Source organism: Poecile atricapillus, chromosome 8 (genome assembly GCF_030490865.1).
Source record: "Poecile atricapillus isolate bPoeAtr1 chromosome 8, bPoeAtr1.hap1, whole genome shotgun sequence".
Lineage (NCBI taxonomy): Eukaryota > Metazoa > Chordata > Aves > Passeriformes > Paridae > Poecile > Poecile atricapillus.
The window spans coordinates 26,217,444-26,238,533 of record NC_081256.1 but is presented as its reverse complement, the minus strand read 5'-3'; the positions used below and the strand labels follow the sequence as shown (position 1 = coordinate 26,238,533).

Sequence of the window (21,090 nt, the reverse complement as noted above, 5' to 3'; positions counted from 1 at the left end):
TGTGGGAGGATGAGTGCTGGCACCTCATCCCTGCTGGGAATGCTGTGGATTAGGGATGCAAAGCTGTGACAGGCCTTCATCTGGGCAGCCTGGGAGGAGATGACACCTCATTTAAATGATGCACATTAACATATGTTGTGGAGTTTTAAGAGATTTGCATAATCTTTAAAGGCCTGGGCAGGTTCAGCTGAAGGGGAATTCTCCAAACCCAGCATCCCTGTCTAGGGGATTAGGGGGGGTGATTGATTATTTGGTAAGAAATATTCTGGATGATGTGGAGGAATAAAATTAAGTCCAATAAAAGCTGGGGAAATTGCATTGTATGTGTCTGGTTTTGCAGCAAGGCAGCTGGAGGATGATAAATCTTTGATTTAATATCATGTAGGAGTTTACAGATTAATTCAGATGTATCACACTCAAGTTTAATAACTCTGGGAATGCTGCATGGCAGTGAGAAGCACGGCTAGCAGAGGGAACAGCACTGCAGCCCTTGGTTAAAGGTCTGGGTGTGGCTGACCCCGTAATTAAAAACATTTGGGGGTTTTGGTCACTTCTCTTGGATTACCTTTGGTTTCTGTCCCAATGTCCAATCCAAACTTCCCCTGACTCCAATTGATTTCCTCCTGTCCTGCCTATTTATGAGCACATTTTACCTAAACACCTGCAGGAGGATATTTCACTTTCCATCTTCTGAAGGAACTAAAGCTCAGATCCCCTCGCTTCCACCATGTGGAGAGGGACAGCTCCCTGGGCAGTGGTGCCATTCCCAAGGCAGGTGGCAGCTCCTGGGCTCTCAGTGGCTGCCAAAGCTGGACTCAGGGTCTCCTCAACATCTCACAGCTGCTCTTTCCTGGTGCAGCATTCCCAGCAGAAATCCTGCTCCCAGCTTTTAGAAGTTACTGATGGGCAGGATTCTGCTTGCATAATTATTACTATGATTAATTTTTAAATTATATTAATTTTTCTTTGTTTTTGCAGGAGGTCCAGTTTGGTGATAACCACAAAGCTCTACTGGGGTGGCAAGTAAGTGTGGCAGTGGCTTGTCCTGGTGTTTGCTGGCCCAGCCCTACGGCCAGGGGAGGTTGATGGCACCTGGGGGTGGTTTGTGTTTCTGTCATTGTGTTTCTGTTTATTTTGCCAAGTATTTTAAGGAGCTGCAGTTTCTCACCTGGAGAGGAGAAGCTCCAGGGAGAGCTCAGAGCCCCTTCCAGGGCCTGAAGGGGCTCCAGGAGAGCTGGAGAGGGACTGGGGACAAGGGATGGGATATTGGCAGGAATTGTTCCTGGCAGGGTGGGCAGGGGCTGGGATGGGATTCCCAGAGCAGCTGTGGATCCCTGGATCCCTGGCAGTGCCCAAGGCCAGGCTGGATGGGTTTGGAGCAGCCTGGGACAGGGGAAAGTGTTACTGTCACAGCAGGAGTGGCACTGGGTGGGATTTCCCACCCCACCAGTCTGTGATTCTGTAACTCTGGGGGTGTTTAAATCAGAACCCAAATCAGTGCTCCCGAGTTGTTGGCACCTCTGGCATCTCCCAGCTGTGTTCCTGTTTTTCCCTTGCAGGGCTGAGACGGAGAGGGGCCTTTCCAGAAAACACATCATTGAAGGTACCTGGGCTGGGGCTGTGGCTGCCCCTGGGGCGGGGTGGGGTGTACCCAGCTGGATCCCAGAGCACTGCTGTCCCCTGGGCTGGGGCTGTTTGGTCCCACTGCTCCCCAGTCCATGCAGGCCAATTCCCAAACTTGTCCATGGAGTGCCCAAAGTGCACCAAAGGACGGTTTTGGCTCCCCTCAGGAGCGTGAGTGAATGAGGTGCACTGAAAGCCCCCCTGTGCTGTGGGGTTTGCTGGGGGGAAGCTCTCTGCACACCCCCAGCCCTTCCCCGTGCTGCCAGGCGTGGTCAGGAAGCCTTTGGAGCTGGGAGGGATGAGGATGAGGATGTGGGCATGAAGTCAGCCTGCAGAAACAGCCTCTGGAGGGGTGCCAGGCCCCAGCTGGCACGGCTGAGGTTTGCTCCTGGTGCTGCTCCTCCTCAAGTGCTCGGTTCTGCTGCCCATCCCCTCACCTGGCTCTGCATCCCTGGGGATTATTCACCCAGATCCCTGCTCCTCCTCCCTTCCCCGCTGCTTTTTGTCCTCCTGGACGCAGGAGAGGGCGGAGGAACATGGACAGGACAGCGTGTCCTGCGTGTCCCCAGGGCTGCACCCAGAGCTGCCTCTGCCTGCCACATCGGGCTCCAGGACCTGGCAGAGCCTGCCCAGGATCAGCCCCGTTCCTGGGGAATCGAGGATCACATCCAGGAGCAGCAGTGCCAGCCGAGCCCCCGTCCCTGTGCCAGGAGGCAGCGCTGGAGCATCCTGCAGCTCCGGGCAGGGGACACCCAGCCTGGCCTTGGCAAGGGCTCTGCAGGGACTTCTGGGGGTGTGCAGCTCCCAGCAGGGCAGTGCCAGCTCCCTGGGGAGAACTCACCCCCTCCTTCGCTGTGTGACCCATCTGTGCCTCCTGTCCCTGCGGGATGGGCAGGAGCTGCTGCTGAGATGGAACCTGCCAGGGCAGCAGCTGCTCCTCTCTGGGGCTGCACTCCTGGGAAATGCCAGGGGAGCCCCAAAGCAGTGCCCAGAGCAGGTGGGAGGAGTGGGGGGGACAGCAGCCCCTCCCTGGGGTGCAGGTTTGGCTCCTTCCATCCTCCTCCTCCCTGCTCCTGGCACATTTTATCCAGGATTGCCTGGAGTCTTCTGTCTTGGAGTGTTTGCAGGATCCCGACACATCAGGATGTGACTTTCCCAGTAAGGTAATGCTGGAGAAAGTTCTTCTTGTAGCAATGTTCTGTTGAATTTTCACCTAAATAAGCCTCAGTGAGGCACTAAAGATGCTCAGGGAGGTGGCAGATGTGTCACAGGCACTCCAAACCCACCCATTTTCCATTTCTTGTGGAGCTACTTCGTGAAATGACAGAAAAGCACTGGCAGGAGTTGGAATAATTTCACAGAACACCCAGCAAACAACGTTAAGGTCAATGAGAGATATTTTATATTTGTATATATATTTATATATAATCTGTGTGTGTATGAGAGAGAGAAGAGGATTTTTAACAGTTATTTTCTACAAATCCTCCCAAGAACAAAATGTTTTTATGAATGTTCATGAAGAATGAGTCAAAATAGAGCAGGCTGAAAATGTTTGCTGAATTTTGAGCTGGATAAAATGCCCATCCTCTGCTGTCCCTCTCTCATACACTCATACACAGATATATAAATATAACTGTAGGGGTTTGATGCCATCTCCCATCAGATCCTCCCAGGAAGTCTCTCAGAACCTGGGCATTTATGGACTGAGCTGCAGAGGGCTTTGCTTGCTCTGCCAAGCTCTCTCTGCAGTGTGGGTGGGCACAGCTCACCCTGACGAGGTAAAGCCCTCCCTGATGCTTTACCTGGCATTGACCCCTGTGCTACCATCCTGCACCCCTGGAATGCCCCCGTGGGGCCTGGAGCTGGGGCTGGAGCAAGAAGGGCTCTGTGACAAAATTCAGAGTGAATTAACTGCAGGCAGGAGCAGGGCACTGAAGCAGTCCCTGGCAGCTGCCTCTGCCAGGCTGACTCGGACACGCTCTGTAACCAGGGGCTGCTCAGCACAAATCCTGGGAATGCTAAACCAAAGCACATCCTTGTGGAAGGAGGGCCTCTGCAGATGGCCAGACGGGTGCTTCCTTCTTCAGATGGCTGCAGGGACAATGTTCAGCATCCCTCTCGTGTCCTAAGTGGTTGTGTGTGTATATATTTATATATACTATATATATTTAAATACACCAAGCTGTATTTGATCCCATTTTGGCTCTGTTCCATGCCTCCCTCTGACCCTGCCTGTTCTTGTCTCTGCTTTCCCATTCCCAGGGCTGAAGGCTTCTCTCCAGAGGCTGCAGCTGGAATATGTGGACGTGGTCTTTGCCAACCGGCCGGACAACAACACCCCCATGGAAGGTTGGTGGGAGCTGCAGTTAAAGGTTTTAATGTGCCTGATCCTGCCTTAAGGGCTTAGACCGAGGAGGGCAGGAAACAGAAAACCATTTGTAATCAAATGTTCAGGAGGAGCAGTTTAAATATGAAATATCTCATTTGTGGTGGCCTGGTCCGTGGAAGGTGTCCTGCCCATGGCAGAGGACTGGAATTAGATGTCCTTTAAGGCCCTTCCCAACCTATTTAGGGTTTCTATGTCTAACCTGCCACGACATGAATTTGTGTGTTTTGGAAGGAAATGGAAGTTTCCTTTGTGCCCCAGGAGTGGCTTTAACGTTTGGAATATTTCCTTTCCCCACTCCCTCAGATGAAGCCGGGTTTGGGGCTGGGTTTGAGGCAGGTATCCATGGCAGATTCGTTGTGGAGGGTCCATGGAAATCAACCAGAGCTGGAGCTCCGTGTCAGGAGTGCTCACACCCATCTCCTTGCTGGCCATGGGGCACCCGTGGGTGCCACCAGTGCGGGTCAGGGGCCAGCCAGGGGCTTTGGGGGCACTGTGGCTCTCCAGGAGCTGCTGAGGGTGAGGAAGGCTCTGTGTGGTGTCTCTGGAGGGAGGAGTGACCCCTGTGCTCTGTCACTTGTCACCGAGCAGCGCGGAAGGGCCCCGTGCCCACGGCACAGCTGATCCCACATCGCGGATCCCGCTGGCAGCGCCGGCCTGGCAGCCTCGGCTGAGACTGCAGCAGGGTGAAAAAAGGGACATTGCTCTTGTGAATGGCGTGGTGGAGATACTTCCCATCTTCTTCCTGCCTTTTTTATGGATCACCTACTAAGCCACTTCCATCCCAGAGCATCTGCTGGGCCATCTGTTTGTGCTGCGCCGCCTTCCCGAGCCACTCCGTCCTGCCCGGCCCCACACACGCCTCAGCTTCTCCCACAGGGAATCAGGGACTGCTTTGGCTTGGAAAGCACTTTAAAACTTATCTCATCCCACCCCCTACCCTGGGCAGGGACACCTTCCACTGTCCAGCCTGCCCTGGGACACTTGCAGGGATCCAGGGGCGGTCACTCCTGAAGGAGAAGGTGACCTGAAAATGTTCCCCGCTCGTGGCAGCACCTGTGGGTCCTGCTGGAGCAGCCAGGGGGGCACAAACAAACCTGGAATGGTGTTGTTTGTTTTCCCTGCTTGCTGCCCCTCAAGGCCCTCCTCCCTCTGCTGCCAGCAGCACCAAGGAGCAGATTGTACAGATCCTGCTGTGAGCCCAGCCGGAGCAGATCCCTTCTCTCCCCAGGCTCTGCTCCTCCCTGGGGACCCGAGCACACGAGCATTCCGTGGGATTTCTGTGCTGGCAGAGACTCTGGGCCTCAGGGCACCTGGCAAAGCTGCTTAACCTAAACCCCCAAAATGTATTTAATGTTCTTCAAGGTCTCAGAGCAAATGGAAATGGTTTTCCATTGTAAAAGCGGTGGCTGCTGGAGTCAGGGAGCAGCTGGGGATGAGCACCTTGGGAAGCTCTGGTCCCATGGCCCAGAGCCAGACCTTCCAGGCAGGGGGGATGAGGGGCTGCCCACCCTCATCCAGCCGTGTGTGGGGTGTCCCTGTCACCCTGTGCCACCACCCAGCCCCTCCAGCAGGGACCCTGACGGGAAGGATCCGTCCCTCTGGAATTTCTGTGTGTCTCGTGCCTCGTTTCTCGGGCTGCAGATCTCGTCCCCCAGCAAGGAAATGCTTTTTCTTCATCCCAAGGGGCTTTTCCAGCAGGGCAGCTGGAGAGGAGGGTCCCTGGAGTGTCCCCATTGTCACAGAGCCAGGTGCCCACAGCACCAGGCACAGCCCCGGCAGGGAGGAAAGGTGACAATGTTCCTACCAGGGAGCTTTAATCTCCTTCAGAGTTATTATTGTTATGATGCCAGGAGCTGTTATTTGGGATTTGAAGCATTGATTTATACTAAAAAAAAAATAAATCTCCTGTTCTTAAGTGCTGCCATTTGGGCATCCAGCTGGCAGGACAAGAGATCCAGGTGTGTGCTCTTCCCATTGCTGTCCCTGGTTCTCTAAACAAGAAGATATATATAAATATATTTATATCCATTTTCCAAGTTGACTTGGGTTTTTTTTTTTTGAAAGGAGTAGAGGCTGGAGAAATGAAAACAACCACGGGCTGAGATGTGTAAGAGGCGTGTGACGAAATGTTTTTCAAAACTCTGAAATGGTGGCGGGGCAAAAATAGAAAACTGAACCCAGGGAGAAGCTGCTGAGGAGGGAGGGAGGAAGGGAAGGATCACTTACAGGCTTAGACTGATGGCAGTAGGAAATGAAAACCAATTTTTAATTAAATATTCAGATGGGGCAGCTTGAAATTGCTCCCTGGTTGTATTCTGGAGCCCTGGCCAGGTAGAAGGTGTTCCTGCCCACAGCAAGGGCTGGAATGAAGATGATCTTGAAGGTCCTTCACAACCCCAGCCACTCTTTGATTCTATATTTACACTTCACTGAAACCAATTGATATTTTTCCAGGCAGAACTGGAAGTTTCATTTACATCCCAGTGCTGGCTTCCATGCTGCCTGGGGTTTTCATTTCCTTTCCCTCATTCCCTCGGAGGAAGTGGATTTGTGTTTGGGTTTAAGGCAGGTCTGTGTGTCAAACAGATCCCAGCGCTGCAGGTTATAAACGGAGCCTTTCCCCTCGGAGCTGCCTGGCAGTGCCTGCAGAAGGATCCAGAGCGATGCCCAGGTTGGTTCTGGAGCCTCCTCACTGCCAGGCTCCTGCTTTTCCTGCCAGGCTCCTGCTTTTCCTGCCATAAGTAGGACGAGAGTGCTGCCGGAGGGAAAGGCAGCGGTGCTGGAGCCTGATGCCAGCGGGAGCAGAGGGGATTTCTGGGCACTGCAGGCTCCAGGGCAGCATCTCCAGAGGGGTTTGGGGTGGTGGGAGCTGCTGGAGCCTGATGCCAGCAGGAGCAGAGGGGATTTCTGGGCACTGCAGGCTCCAGGGCAGCTCCTCTGGAGGGGTTTGGGGTGGTGGGAGCTGCTGGAGCCTGATGCCAGCAGGAGCAGAGGGGATTTCTGGGCACTGCAGGCTCCAGGGCAGCCCCTCTGGAGGGATTTTTGGTGGTGGGAGCTGCTGGGGTGGGTGGGCAGTGTCAGCTCCGTGGCTCTGCCATGGAAGGAGCCCATGGAGCTGTGCCTGCTGCCCACGAGGAGGAGCCCACAGGCAGCAGTGCCCCAGAACTGTTTTATTTCCTTCTCAGAGTGAGTTTAGCTCGTTTTCCCCCTATTTCTGTGTCAATGCTGCAGCCCTGCCAGGAACAGCCAGGGCAGGGGGTTACAGCTCGTGGCTGCTCCTGGGGGCTGTGACACAGGACAGGGATGGATGGGATGTTGGGAAGGGATTCCTGGCTGGGAGGGTGGGCAGTGCCTGGCACAGGTGCCCAGAGCAGCTGGGGCTGTTCCTGGATCCCTGGCAGTGCCCAAGGCCAGGCTGGACATTGGGGCTGGGAACCCCTGGGACAGTGGGAGGTGTCCCTGCCATGGCAGAGGATGAGTTTTACCATCCATTCCAACCCAGACCAGTCTGGGATTCCATTAAACTAAACTTCATGAGGGATTTTTCACCCCCAGGCAGGCAGGGAGGTCTGAGGGGTGAAATCCAAGATCCCATCCTGGTGTGTGTGGCCTTGCAAGCTCCCATGTCCCAGAGAACGAGGGGCACTGCTGTGCTGGCTTTGGCAGAGGGGACACCTGAGGGTGACAGAGCCCTTGGTGGAGTAAGGCTCAATCATCTGTTCTTGCAGCTTTGTCCCCGGTATTCCTGGGAAAAAGAGGCAGACCCAGATATGTGCTTTCAGGAAGCAAATTAAAAAAAAAAATAGGATTTATTTTGAAGTTTATTTTTCCACTGTGCTGCCCTCTTGTGTTCCCTTTTGAAAGAAATGTTCTCCTAAGGCCGTGGTAGGCAAGAGACAGGCGGGAAAAGCAGTTTTTAACCTCAATGTCTTGATGTTTGCACTGCAAATGCTTTTCCAGCCCCACCCGGACAGGAGAGCACAGCAGGAGCGGTGTCCAGCACTCGGGATTGTGGCGTTTGGAGGTGTTTTTGGTGGCCTCAGCACACCTCTCACCCTCCTTTTTTCCCTGCAGAAATCGTGCGGGCGATGACACATGTGATCAACCAGGGCATGGCCATGTACTGGGGCACGTCCCGCTGGAGCGCCATGGAGATCATGGTGGGTGAGGGTCCCCTCCAGCCTGCTCCACAGGATGGGCTGATCTTTGGGTGCTTTAGTTGGGCTTGTGCTGTTTTGGTTTGACTGAAATCAAGCCTTTCCTTTTGCTGTCGGCCTGTCCCATGGGAGGGGGTGGGATGAGATGGGCTTTGATGTCCCAAACCTGGCTGTGACTCCAGGAGATGCCAGGATTGCAGATCCTTGCCTTGGCCACCTCCTGCACACTCAGGGAGCGTGGCCTGGTGTGTCCTGCAGGATATTTTCACTTTCTGAAGCGTTTTCTCCGTGGGTTTCTCCTCTGCAGGAGGCTTACTCCGTGGCCAGGCAGTTCAACATGATCCCCCCCGTGTGTGAGCAGGCCGAGTATCACCTGTTCCAGAGGGAGAAGGTGGAGGTGCAGCTGCCAGAATTGTATCACAAAATCGGTGAGTCTGAGCCTGCTGGGCCTTTTGCCTGGGGCATTCCCAGAGAGAAATGGACAGAAGGATCACCTGGGGCTCCAGGTGGGACCAGTGACAAAGCCAAGTCTCTGTCTAGTGACCTAAAATAAAAACCAGCTTGCTGTGCCTCTGATAAAGAAGTATTGCTTATTATATATTAATAACTAAAGTGTATTAATAAACATATGAAGGATTAATTGGCTTGGCTGCTCCTTACTCTCTGAGATTCATGTGGCCCATTAAGTAAAATAAATCCTTAATACCCTTGAGGGCATCAGCAGCACCTTCCTGTAAGAGCAACTGAGCATTGCTGCCACTGGCAACACAAACAAGCAGCAATTGTTTTCCTTTTGGTTCAGTTTTTAAGTGAAAAGCGTATTTTTGCTCCGACTCTGATTTGTCCCACTCCCCTAAAACTCCCTTTTTCTGTTTCCTCTGCAGGGGTGGGAGCAATGACGTGGTCCCCCCTGGCCTGTGGGATCATCTCAGGGAAATACGGCAACGGGGTCCCTGAAAGCTCAAGGGCTTCACTCAAGGTATTTCTGGTGCATGTTTGGGTTGTGCTGCTTCTGTGAGGGCAGGAAAATAACAAAGGGGGAAAAGGGCTCCCTCGTGAGAAGGCTGGGCTGTGCAGGGATGGATCAGCCTGGTTTCTCTGGCAACCACACTCCAAAGAGCAGGAGAATCTGGGTTAGAAGGAGCTCAGGCTCCCCACGCAGGGAGATCAGGGCTGGGGGGCTTTGGGGCAGGGCTGGGGCTGCTGGAGGCCATCCCCACCCTCATGAGAGCATCACCCACGAGGAAGCACGAGCCAGGGGCTCTGTGCTGCTCCAGGCTCCTGGCTGATGTTAATCCTGGATTCCTTAAGGCTGGAAAAGACCTCCAAGGTCATGGAGTGCAGCCATGAGGGGATGCAGCTGCTGCCACTTCCAGCCCCCTGAACCACGTAGGTCCAACAGATTTGGACATTGTTTCTCTGGGTACCCACCCAGGCCAGGGGGGTGCTCAGCCCCCCAGCATCCCTCCAGAGACCCCCAGGCCAAGGGAGACCCATGGGCTGCTGGGGGCTGCCCTCCCTAACAGGTTCTGGCATTCTGGTGTCACTGCACCTTGATTTCTCCACTATTATCCTGATTTTATTCTTACTGGGGTTATAGGGTCCAAAAAAGAAAACTGGGGAGGTTCCAGGTTCTGGAGGGAGAATAAAAGCAGAGAGCTGAGGACAAGAAGAGACATTCTGCTCCTGCTCTAATTGCTTTGGGTAGCCAAGCTTTGTGATGCTCAGCCTCCATGACCTTCTGGGCTGGACGTGGCTTTTCAAGTGCTGCTATTTATATATATTTATAGACTATAATTATAAATTGCCTGAAACTGCCCATTTTGGAGGATGAGAGCTGACAGCCCAATGTGCTGTGATTGCTCTGCAGTGCTACCAGTGGCTGAAGGAGAAGATCATCAGCGAGGAGGGCAGGAAGCAGCAGGGGAAGCTGAAGGACCTGTCCCCCATCGCCGAGCGCCTCGGCTGCACGCTGCCACAGCTGGCTGTTGGTGGGTCCCTGCACAGCTGCCACCTCCAGGGCTGCTCCTGAGCCTCTCCAGGCCTCAGGGGTGGCTTGGGAAAGGCTGACACAGAAAATGGGCTGTCTTTCCAACGTGGTTTGGTCCGGGCTTGTAGCTGGATGTGGGTTTATTTAAAATGTGTAAAAAATTACCGATCCTGGAGTGGTTTGGTTTAGAAAGGAACTTAAAGCTCATTTTGTTCCATGGGCAGGAACCTTCCACTAGTGCAGGTTGCTCCAAATCCATCCAGCCTGGCCTGGGACACTGCCAGGGATCCAGGGGCAGCCACACCTTCTCTGGGCAACAATTAATTTAAACAGGATTGTTTCCAGCAGCAGCAGCAGGCTGTGGCTGACAGGGTCAGAGCATCTTGGGCATTGCAGGGGTCCCACCTCCCTGTTTCCCGGGACATTCCCTCCCCACCTGAAGCCATCACCTTTGTGGTTCTGGCCTGGCAGACAAGAGAATGCTGTTAAAAACGAGTTTTAGGGGTTTTTTCCATAATAATTATGCTTCTGAGAGCTGAGGCTGGAAAATGCCACGTCTGTCAGAAAGGTGGTCCCTGGCTCAACATCCCAGCAGTGACTCCTTGTGGTAGGGAAAAAACCAAACCCCACAACCAGGAGAAGTGCTGGGGCAGGGACCAGGCTTCAGGTGGGATCCTGGAAGATCTGTGGGGTTTGATTTTTGATCTGTGCCTCTTCCTCCTGGCAGTGCCAGAGGAGCAAAGCTGAGACAAATAATGTGATTATTTCCAAGCAGAGACAGAGGCTCTGTCAAACATTAGGGAGAGGAGCAGGGCCCTGGCAGCCCATCTCTGTTCCTGACCACCTTGTGCCTTTCTTCCCTTCCCAGCATGGTGCCTGAGGAATGAGGGGGTGAGCTCTGTCCTTCTGGGATCCTCCAACCCCGAGCAGCTGATCGAGAACCTCGGAGCCATCCAGGTGAGTGCAGGGGGTGGCAGCACCAGACCTCAGCACCCTCCTGCCCTTCATGGCAGGATAACACCGTGGGATTTTGTCTCTCAGCTCCATTCATGCACCTTGATCAGCCCCATCCCTGGTGCCACCGAGGCTCAGCACCACTGGGGTCACTGCAGACATAGCCAGGGACACCAGGGTGCCATCAGCAGCTTCCATGTAGCTGAGAATGCAGGTGACTCCAGGAGGTGTGGTGACAGATTCTGTGCTGTCACACGTCACCTGCACCCACCTTAATTATTCCCTGCTGGTTTTCCCCAATCAGAGCTTCCTCTTCCTCTGCTGTCCTTGCACCAGCTCGTGTCCCACTGCAGCCAAGCAATATTCCACACAGAAAGCTGAGAGGCTTTGCTGTGAGTCTCTCACTGACTAAAAATACTCCAGTGGTTTTTCCTTTAAGGGAGAAAGTTATTAGATGAATGCTTAATATCTGTCACACAAAAACCCCAGAGGAAATGTACTTTGATAAAATCTAGGTTTCATTTTGGAACTATCTCGATTAAACATCGCTTTCTTCCACCCCAGGTCCTTCCAAAGATGACATCCCATATTGTAAATGAAATAGATAATATCCTGGGCAACAAGCCCTACAGCAAGAAGGACTACAGATCCTAAGGCAATGCATGAATTTCCTGGACTGCATGGTTTAGAAGTGCTCTGTACTCCAGTACAGCCCTGAATTACTCTCATGAGAATCATTCAGCACTTGCTGCTCGGTGTCTACTGTCACTGGATCCTTCGAGATGTGTGCTCTTGCTACTACTCTGCAGTGAATTTAAAAGCACAGTTGATCTCTCTTCTAACCAAGAATAACCTTGTATTTTCTTACCTTCTTGACCGAGTTCATTAATTTTTACTTTACTCTTTGCACCTCATGCTTGTGCTGTGACAAACACTTGTAAAGCAAAAAAAGAAAAAAAAAAAGAAAAAAAAAAAGAAATAATTTATAACCTTCAGGTACTTGGTAATTAAAGAAGGATGTACAGATCTATTTTTTCAATGAAGAAAAGCCAGATACAACTTCAGGTTTTAATAAAACCACGTTTGGGAAATCTCAACTATAAAGTTTCTTCAGGTTAACAGATGGAAGGAGCAAGCTCAAACTTTGCTTTTTTACGCAGAATATAAGCTCTAGGATTTCTTTGTAGTTGAATAAAGGCTGTGAGACAGAGAACTAGCTAGCAGTTAGATAGTTCAGCTCCTAATTTTACAGCTGTTCCAGCTGTGAATGCTCCTGGGCAGCACCCCTGGAGCAGTGCTAGGAAGCCCAAACACGCCTGCCAGGTTACTGAACACAAGAGCTCTGCAGAGTTCTACTGCTCCATAAACCTTAAACCAAGAAAGCCATGATTAAATATTGGGTTTTGCATCTATAGAAACCTGCCTCTACTTCTGCCTGCTTGTAGACAGAGCTACTGCAAATTTCAATATTCAGGAGCTTTTAAGGATATAGATACTATAAATATTTACAATATATAGCTGCTGAGAGCTGCAGGAGCAATCAGGTACGTACTCCAAAATGCTGCACCTGCTTTCACTTGGTTTGGAACCGGGGATAAGTAAATGCATAGACACATTTTAAACAGATTTTTGTGAGCATTTACAGGAGTTGACAGGAAGAATTTACATCTTACTTTGCCCAGCTCAAGCCCCACGTTGTATCTTCCCATGGATTTGCTCTGTACCACGCTCCTCTGATTTCAGTCTGTATTTCTCCCGTCCCTGCTGGGATACAGCTCTGTACAGTATTTGTAGGACCTTGTTCTCCCCCTCTGCAGCTCACCTGGGCCAGGTGAGCAGCTCCCACACCTGAGTGGTCTCCTCCTGTATTTGAAGCTGTGGTGTGTGTAAATGACTCCTGCTGTACATGAGAAATGCAGTCTGACTGGAATTCTGCTTGGACACAATAAAAGCATTTTGTGCATCTACCCTGAGAGCTGCAGAGATGTTTCTGACACCAGAGCTGCTCTGGGCTTTCTGCTGAGGATGGGAGGGTGTTGTTCCACAGGGAACCATTCCAGCTGTGCCCAGGGAACCGCTCCAGCTGTGCCCAGGAGGGGCAGCAGGGACAGGAGGGAGCTGGGCTGGCCCCGAGGCGCTGCTGGCAGCCGGTCCCCAAGGAGCACAGCAGTCCCAGGTAAGGTCTGTCCTGGCCTGAGGCTGAAGGGAGCAGGGCTGGATGGGATTTTGGGCAGGAATTCCTGGCTGGGAGGGAGGGCAGTGCCTGGCACAGGTGCCCAGAGCAGCTGTGGCTCCCCTGGATCCCTGGAAGTGCCCAAGGCCAGGCTGGATGGGTTTGGAGCCCCTGGGACAGTGGGAGGTGTCCCTGCCATGGCAGGGGGACACTGGAGGGGCTTTGGGGTCCCTTCCAACCCAAACTGCTCCCTGATTTGGCCTGAAGCGAAGCCAGTGCAGCTGTCCCCAGCCTCCCCAAGGTGACACTGGCCAGTCCCAGCCACCTTCCCCTGCCCTGGGAACATCCCCAGCGCTGCATCACCACTGACTATTGTTAATTTTTATAAAGACTTCCACCTTTACACAGTTAACAGCTTTATTAATTTAATATAATTATCCTCCCAGTACAGACTAATTCCTTTTCCTCCCTCTGGAGGTACAATTTAATGTTCTCTCTTCCCCTTCTCATGTACTTGAGAATCCAAGAATGTATTAAAGCTAGATCAATTCCCAACTTTTTCTTTAATTGAGGAGATGGCATTGTCCCTTACAGGCTCTGAGGGCAATGTGGGGCCAAGTAGCAGCCCAGCTTTAGATTAACTCCCAGCATTAGACTAGAGAAATACCATTTCAGTACATTATATTGAATTTTTTATTTATCACTCCAACTTGTAGTGGGGATTGCAAGGGAAAAAAACCAAACACCACCTGTAAAGAAAAAACAGACAACTGAAAAAGCGAACAAAAATCCAAATGCCAGCCAAAAAATAAAAAAAGCCCCAAATTTTCTGTGAAGGCTCAAGATTAGGTTTTTTTTTGCAGAACACAACCCACCCCACCCACCCACCTGCTTTTGTTTCAGGCTGTCATGCTCAGCCTTCCCTCTCCAGGAAAATTCTGACACTCACTGAGCTCCAGGCCTCTGCAACTGTCAATACCAAAAAAGCCCCGAGAGAAGATGAAAAGCTGGTAATAAAAGACTCAGTGAGCTGACAGTAATGGCAGAAGAAAGTGCAGCTCCCAAGCACTTTCCAGACAGCAGATTTTCTGGAAAGTACACCTGCCAGGAAAGTGAGTTTAACATTGTCTGTTCAAGGGCTGGAATTCAGCCCTGGGAACAGCTGAGGAAAAACATCAAAGTCCTGCTGCTCCCAGAGGAGCCAGCCTGGCTTTGTGCTGGTTGGAAAGGTTGGTTAAAAATCTGCTTTATGTGAGCTGAATGCTCAGCCTAAGACCCATCAATTATGTCCCTTATAAGAAGGGAGGCCAAAGGAAAAGGAAATTCTCCAAGGCAGGCAGAAGTTTTATGGAATGTGTCCTTCCAGTGAATAGTCAGGCAGAAGGGATAAAGAAAAATCCATGTATTTTGAGAGGAAACAGTTAATTAAAGAGTATTAAATGACCAAAAGTACTTGAATTTGTCAGAAATAGAGCCATAACTGTCTCCTGCTCATGACATTCTCCATTTTACTCTATTTTCCATTTAATCTCACTGAAGCCAAGATTAGCAGAGTAATTGTTACGTTAAATCTGATTATAAACTTTCTCTTTCTTCTCTCATTAGGATCCCCAAGTCTATAATGGCAGGATCTATAACTGGAATTGCATTAATATCAGTAGAGTTTGGCATTGAAGTGAACAGCTGCTCCAGTGATAGCCAGAAAAGAAGGCACAGGATTGAAAGATAAACCCATTATTAAAAGCCAGCTAAAGAATTTTTCTTAAGCTGTGCAGGGAGACTGGTAGGGTTGTTGTTTTTTTTTAAATTTACAACCTAAAGAATGTAACTGAAGATTAATGAAAATAACTGAAGAACAATGAAAAAAAAATAACACTTCAAAAGTGTTTTCCTGGGAGATTTAGGTTTTGTCCTGACTCCAAGTTACTCAAAAATGGGGAGTGCTTCTACGGAATATGTTAACCTGTAGAACAGAAAGAGTTGACAAACCCAGATATGAAATTCCCTGGTTTTTTTGAAAAAAAAAGAAGAATGAAAACACAAAGAATCAAATGACAAAAAAAGCCCCTTTTTATTACAACTTTTCAAGTTACAATGATAAATGGATTGTCCCCAGGGCGGAGCTGCAGAAAGGTGGTGTCTGCTCACAGCTCACACCCCACTCCCTCTCCTTGCTAAGTAAAAAAAAACTGAGTAACTCCAATATCAAATACCATGTAAAGATACCAAAAGTAAATATAATTCAACCAGTTTGCATTCAAACCCTCCCCATATTTTCCTCATGCTAAAAAAGAAATTATTCCTATTCCACCCTTAGGCATTTTCATGGCAGTTGAAGCCTCTGACAGAATCTTGTGGGTTTTCTGTCTACTTGGATCCTGTGGACAGCAGAGCAATCAGTCCTGAGGAAGCACTGATAGAAAGGATGTAGTTTCTGTAGGGAACAGGTTAAGGAATTGTCAAGATCCTTCTCTGGTACAGAACATTTGGTAGGAGTTTAATGAAAAGGAAGGAATTATAGTTTTAAAACTGGAATATTGCAACCTGAAGCACAGCTTCAGAACTCACCTTCAGAGTTAAGACACCCATGAAGTTAAACCTGTTCTCTTACAAGTTTTATAAATACATATCTTTAATTATCTGCCCTGTTAGCAATACTGATATCCTTCAGGAACAAAGCATTGAGAGTTACTGGAGCTAAAGCATCCTGTCAGGGAAGAGATCCTGACCTACAATGAGCTGCACTTACCCACAGGGGAATGCCACAGCCCACAGGACAACTACAGCTCGTGGTGACAGCTAACAGGAGTGGGGGTTCCAGGCTGGGGATAAAGGATACACAGTGGGGTTGAAGTTCTTCAGCACAAAGAAGGAAGCGATGATGACCAGGACCAGAAAGAGGGTGTTGTTGTAAAAGATGGAGAAAGTTGTTGCTTCATAATCTGCAACTTCATTTTTCTTCCACAGAATCCTAGGAGCAAGCAGAGATAAAATTTCAAATATACTTCTTGGATATCACAGAATCCTGGAGTGGTTTGGGTTGGGAGGGGCCTGAAAGCTGATCCCATCCCACCCCTGCCATGGCAGGGATATCTCCAACTATCCCAGGCTGCTCCAAGCCCTGTCCAGCCTGGCCCTGGGCACTGCCAGGGATGCAGGGGAGATGCTGGCACACCCACAGGATGAAGTGTGCAGTACTGTTTCCAGAGGACAGAGTTTGGCTCCAAAGCTCCCATCCTGCACAGCCCCAGTGGGGATCCCCTCTATCACCGAGTGCATCTGAGGCTTCCCCTGACAACTCGCCCCAAAAGGGCTTGAAGCTGGACCAAGAGCTACCCTGCAGCTTCTGCCTACCAGAATAGAGAAAAAACAGTGCCAAGCACAGCCCCTACCACCCCACCCAGAGCCTTAAAGACATTTAATGCAGTCCTGCAACAAGGGAGAGAAGGAAGAGGACAGGGACATCACCTTTCATCCTTCTCCTTGCGGGACATCTTCCTGTTGTCTGCCTCGGACAGCTTGCGAGTCACCTCTTTGGAAACAGCATCTTCTCTTTTCTGGGCTACTCTGTAAGTGCCACCACTCATGTCACACTTCAAAAATGAAAAAAAACCCCACTCCCCAACCCTGGGATTACAGGAAGTTTAATGTACAGTGAAGAACACAACTTAGGCAAGATACCGCAGTTTTGTCAAGGTGAAGGGACAACAAGAAATAATAACAACAATTACTAGAAGTAATATAATTCACATGCAATAAGTAATATAATTTAAACATCATTTGTGGTGATACCCAGCAAGCATGATGGTGGATTTACTGCTTCACCATACTCTTAGCTGACAAGATCTGACTATACATACAAAAGAACAGAAACCAATTAGGAGATACTTCTGTGCAAAATATTTTTTGGAGTACCATTTCAGGCCTTCTTATTAATAAGAAACTACAGTAGTAAACGGCTGTTTTGTTAAATTATTAAATTATAAATTCAAATAGGCACCAAACTTACTTGTGCTTGAGGACAAACTTGACGTTTTTATATGCAAAAGCCACGAGATAGGTGCTGATGAGGGTCATGACGCTGTACAGGACTGCAGACTGAACAAGATCCATATGCCATATTCTCCAATAAAGCCCTTAAAAAGAAGGAAGAATGGTATTTGAAGCAGTTTTTCTCCAAGAGAAGCGTCCCTTACTAGAGACCCACACAGGATCTGAGCTCTGTAATTCCACAGTCTCCACCTGAGCAAAGCCATCTCCTCCAAAATCACGGAGGACTCTTTCCACTGCATTAAAAATACTTTGGAAGGGGGAAATGAGCTTTGCGTGGCTGAAAGCGGCTCTGGGAGAGCACGGCAGAGCCTGCGAGGCAGCGCTGCTGCGGTGACACGTCAGTGATACTGCCCTGCCGGCCGGGCTGGAGCCGGTACCGCTGGAACCGGCACCGGCACCGCTGGAACCGGACCGGTACCGCTGGAACCGGCACCGGCACTGCTGGAACCGGCACCGCTGGAACCGGACCGGCACCGCTGGAACCGGACCGGCACCGCTGGAACCGGCACCGGCACCGCTGGAACCGGACCGGCACCGCTGGAACCGGACTGGCACCGCTGGAACCGGCACCGGCACTGCTGGAACCGGACCGGCACGGCTGGAACCGGTACCGGCACCGCTGGAACCGGCACCGCTGGAACCGGCACCGGCACCGCTGGAACCGGACCGGTACCGCTGGAACCGGACCGGCACTGCTGGAACCGGTACCGGCACCGCTGGAACCGGACCGGCACGGCTGGAACCGGACCGGCTGATCCGACGGGGCTCAGAACCAGAACCCGACAGGGCCCGGAACCAGAACCCGACAGGGCCCGGAACCAGAACCCGACAGCGTTCGGAACCAGAACCCCACAGGGTTCGGAGCCAGGCGCGGAGCAGCAGCCCCGGGATCCGCCGCGGGCAGCGGGACAGATCCGGCACTGGGGAGCCCTGATCCCTCTTCCCAATCTCCTGATCCCCCCAGGGCTGCTGATCCCCCCAGGATTGCTGATCCCCCCAGGGCTGCTGATCCCCCCCTTCCAGAGCACTCTGATCCCCCCAGGTTGCTGATCCCCCTCTCCAGGGTCTCCTCTCCCCTCAGAACCCGCCGCTCCCCTCACGGCCGCCGCCCGCCCCCGCCCGCTCACAGATGGGGATGGCGGAGACGATGAAGGCGTTGCCGAAGAAGAGCGCGGAGGATTTGGCGGAGAGGTTTCGGCTGAAGTCCTGGAGCAGCAGATCCTCCTCGGACTGCTGCCGGCCGCCGGGGCCGCCCTTGGGAGCCATGGCGGGACAAGGCAGCGTCAGCACGGCCCGAGCGGCTCCGGGTCAGGCGGGGCGGGCCCGGCGGGCCGGGAGCGCTTCCGGAGCGCGGCCCTCCCTCAGCGCCATCCCTCAGCCCGGCTACAGCGATCCCATCCCTCAGCCCGGCTACAGCGATCCCATCCGATCCTATAGCGATCCCATCCCTCAGCCTGGCTACAGCGATCCCATCCCTCAGCCCGGCCCTACAGCGATCCCATTCCTCAGCCCGGCTACAGCGATCCCATCCGATCCTATAGTGATCCCATCCCTCAGCCCGGCTACAGCGATCCCAGCCCTCAGCCCGGCCCTACAGCGATCCCATCCGATCCTATAGTGATCCCATCCCTCAGCCTGGCCCTACAGCGATCCCATCCCTCAGCCCGGCCCTACAGCGATCCCATCCGATCCTATAGTGATCCCATCCCTCAGCCTGGCTACAGCGATCCCATCCGGTCCTATAGTGATCCCATCCCGGTCCTATAGTGATCCCATCCCTCAGCCCGGCCCTACAGCGATCCCATCCGATCCTACAGCGATCCCATCCCGTTCCTACAGCGATCCCATTCGATTCTATAGTGATCCCATCCAATCCTACAGCGATCCCATTCGATCCTACAGCGATCCCATCCCTCAGCCCGGCTACAGTGATCCCGTCCCATCCTATAGCGATCCCATCCCGGCCCTACAGCAATCCCATCCGATCCTATAGCGATCCCACCCCTCAGCCCGGATCCTATAGCCATCCCATGCCGATGCTATAGCGATCCCAATCCCATCCCTATCCCATCCCCATCCCGATCCCATCTCGATCCCATCCCCATCCCATCCCCATCCCGATCCCGATCCCATCCCCATCCCGATCCCATCCCCATCCTGATCCCATCTCAATCCCATCCCCATCCCATCCCCATCCCGATCCCATCCCCATCCCATCCCCATCCCGATCCCAATCCCATCCCGGTCCCGGCCCCATCCCATCCCGATCCCATCTCGATCCTCATCCCGATCCCATCCCGATCCCATCCCCATCCCGATCCCATCCCGATCCCATCCCCATCCCGATCCCATCCCGATCCCAATCCCATCCCCATCCCATCCTGATCCCATCCCGATCCCATCCCGATGCAGCCCCGCTGCCCGTGAGGCTGCGGCAGGTGAGTTCCCGGCGGGCCGGGATCCCCCCGGTGTCACAGCTGGCCTGGGAAGGAGTGGAAATTGGCCGTGTTTTCTGTGGCGTTTTCCCCCGCTGTGAAAAATCCCAGCTCCCTCAGCAGAGCGTTCCTGTCTTGTTTTAGGCTTTTGGAGCCATCCCTGGTGTCCCCGGCCTGGGGAGCAGTGCAGAGTGCCCTGCTCTCCACTGCTCTTGGCGTTCCCTCTGCAGTTTGTGGTGACAGCCCGCAGAGGTTTGGGGATGAACAGCAGTGGGGAGCACTTGCCATTGGGTACAGGCATTGTCCCGATGGCCTGGGCTGGCTGCAGCACTCCTTGTCCCCTGGACTGACAATTCTCTCCATGCCTTTAATGTTTTGGTGTAAACTTCATTTAGCAAAGCGTGTATTTTTCTGAAATTTAATTAATTTCCCCCATTTATTTCCCTCCAGTTATTAGTGTTCTCTGCTTCCAATAAAACACTTGAGGTGCGTGCCATGAGGAAATGCTAAGTGGAAAGTGGGGTTAAATATGATCAAAATTAATTTATGATGATAGAGCTTTATACAACACTTGGGTGCAGAAGAACTCTGCTTTTTGAGCTCGTAATAAATTTCCAAGACCAAACAAAGCAGATTTTCAGATTCAGTGTGTTGATGCAGTGTGCTAACAGGATCTGTTGATGTCATATTATCTGCAGGCAGCCATGGGAGTTACACCTCTGCTAGCCAGACCTTCCTTCAGGCTTGGAAATCTCTCTCCTGCAGGGATTCCCAGGCTGGGTTTGTGGACACAGCAGCCCGTCAGATGAAGCACAGGAGCTCCTGGGAGCAGCAGCAGCACCTGTGAGCACCAGTGTGGCCATACCTGTGCAGGTGTGCAGCTCCCCAGCTGCCACAGCAGGGACCCAGCCTTCTCCTCATCGTGGAATCGTGGAATGGGTTGGGCTGGAAGGGGCTTTAAAGCTCAGCTCATTCCAGCCCTGCCATGGGCAGGGACACCTTCCTCTATCCCTGTCCAAACTGCCAGGGATGAACCTCTCCTGAAGTGCTTTCAGCAGTCCCTGGCTCCCACAGGTGGGAAATGCAGTTTTTGCCTCTTAGGTGACATTCCCAAAAGTGTGCTGAGAATGGTTCTGTAGCAAGAGTGGAGATTGGGGTTGTTTTCTTTGTAAATCAGGTTAAATCCACGGTGTCCCCATCCATGGCTGTGGGGTGGAACTGGATGGGCTTTAAGGGCCCTCCCAACCCAAACCACTCCGTGATTCTAGTAGGAAACATTAATTAAGAGTAATAAATGAATTAATTTTTTTATTAAA

At 51.9% G+C, this 21,090-nt stretch overlaps 2 protein-coding genes across 2 annotated transcripts in view; one reads left to right on the top strand and one right to left on the bottom strand.

Moving 5' to 3' along the window:
• The window catches only part of KCNAB1 (potassium voltage-gated channel subfamily A regulatory beta subunit 1), a 59,133-nt gene extending 46,055 nt beyond the window's left edge, over positions 1 to 13,078 (top strand). Inside the window, exons 6-14 of the mRNA XM_058843782.1 lie at positions 979 to 1,023; positions 1,560 to 1,603; positions 3,886 to 3,972; positions 8,087 to 8,172; positions 8,477 to 8,597; positions 9,054 to 9,148; positions 10,040 to 10,160; positions 11,028 to 11,116; positions 11,678 to 13,078. Of these exons, the coding sequence (XP_058699765.1) occupies positions 979 to 1,023; positions 1,560 to 1,603; positions 3,886 to 3,972; positions 8,087 to 8,172; positions 8,477 to 8,597; positions 9,054 to 9,148; positions 10,040 to 10,160; positions 11,028 to 11,116; positions 11,678 to 11,767 (778 nt within the window). The 3' untranslated portion in view covers positions 11,768 to 13,078. The remainder of the gene's footprint in view (positions 1 to 978; positions 1,024 to 1,559; positions 1,604 to 3,885; positions 3,973 to 8,086; positions 8,173 to 8,476; positions 8,598 to 9,053; positions 9,149 to 10,039; positions 10,161 to 11,027; positions 11,117 to 11,677) is intronic.
• A 2,255-nt stretch (positions 13,079 to 15,333) lies between these two features.
• SSR3 (signal sequence receptor subunit 3) lies at positions 15,334 to 18,657 on the bottom strand. Its single transcript, XM_058843784.1, has 5 exons — positions 18,467 to 18,657; positions 17,296 to 17,422; positions 16,755 to 16,853; positions 16,126 to 16,257; positions 15,334 to 15,720 (listed from the first exon to the last, which is right to left on the bottom strand). The coding sequence occupies exons 1-5, from the start codon at positions 18,603 to 18,605 to the stop codon at positions 15,654 to 15,656; spliced, it is 564 nt and encodes a 187-aa protein (XP_058699767.1). The 5' UTR covers positions 18,606 to 18,657; the 3' UTR covers positions 15,334 to 15,653.
• Between the last annotated feature and the right edge of the window lie 2,433 nt (positions 18,658 to 21,090).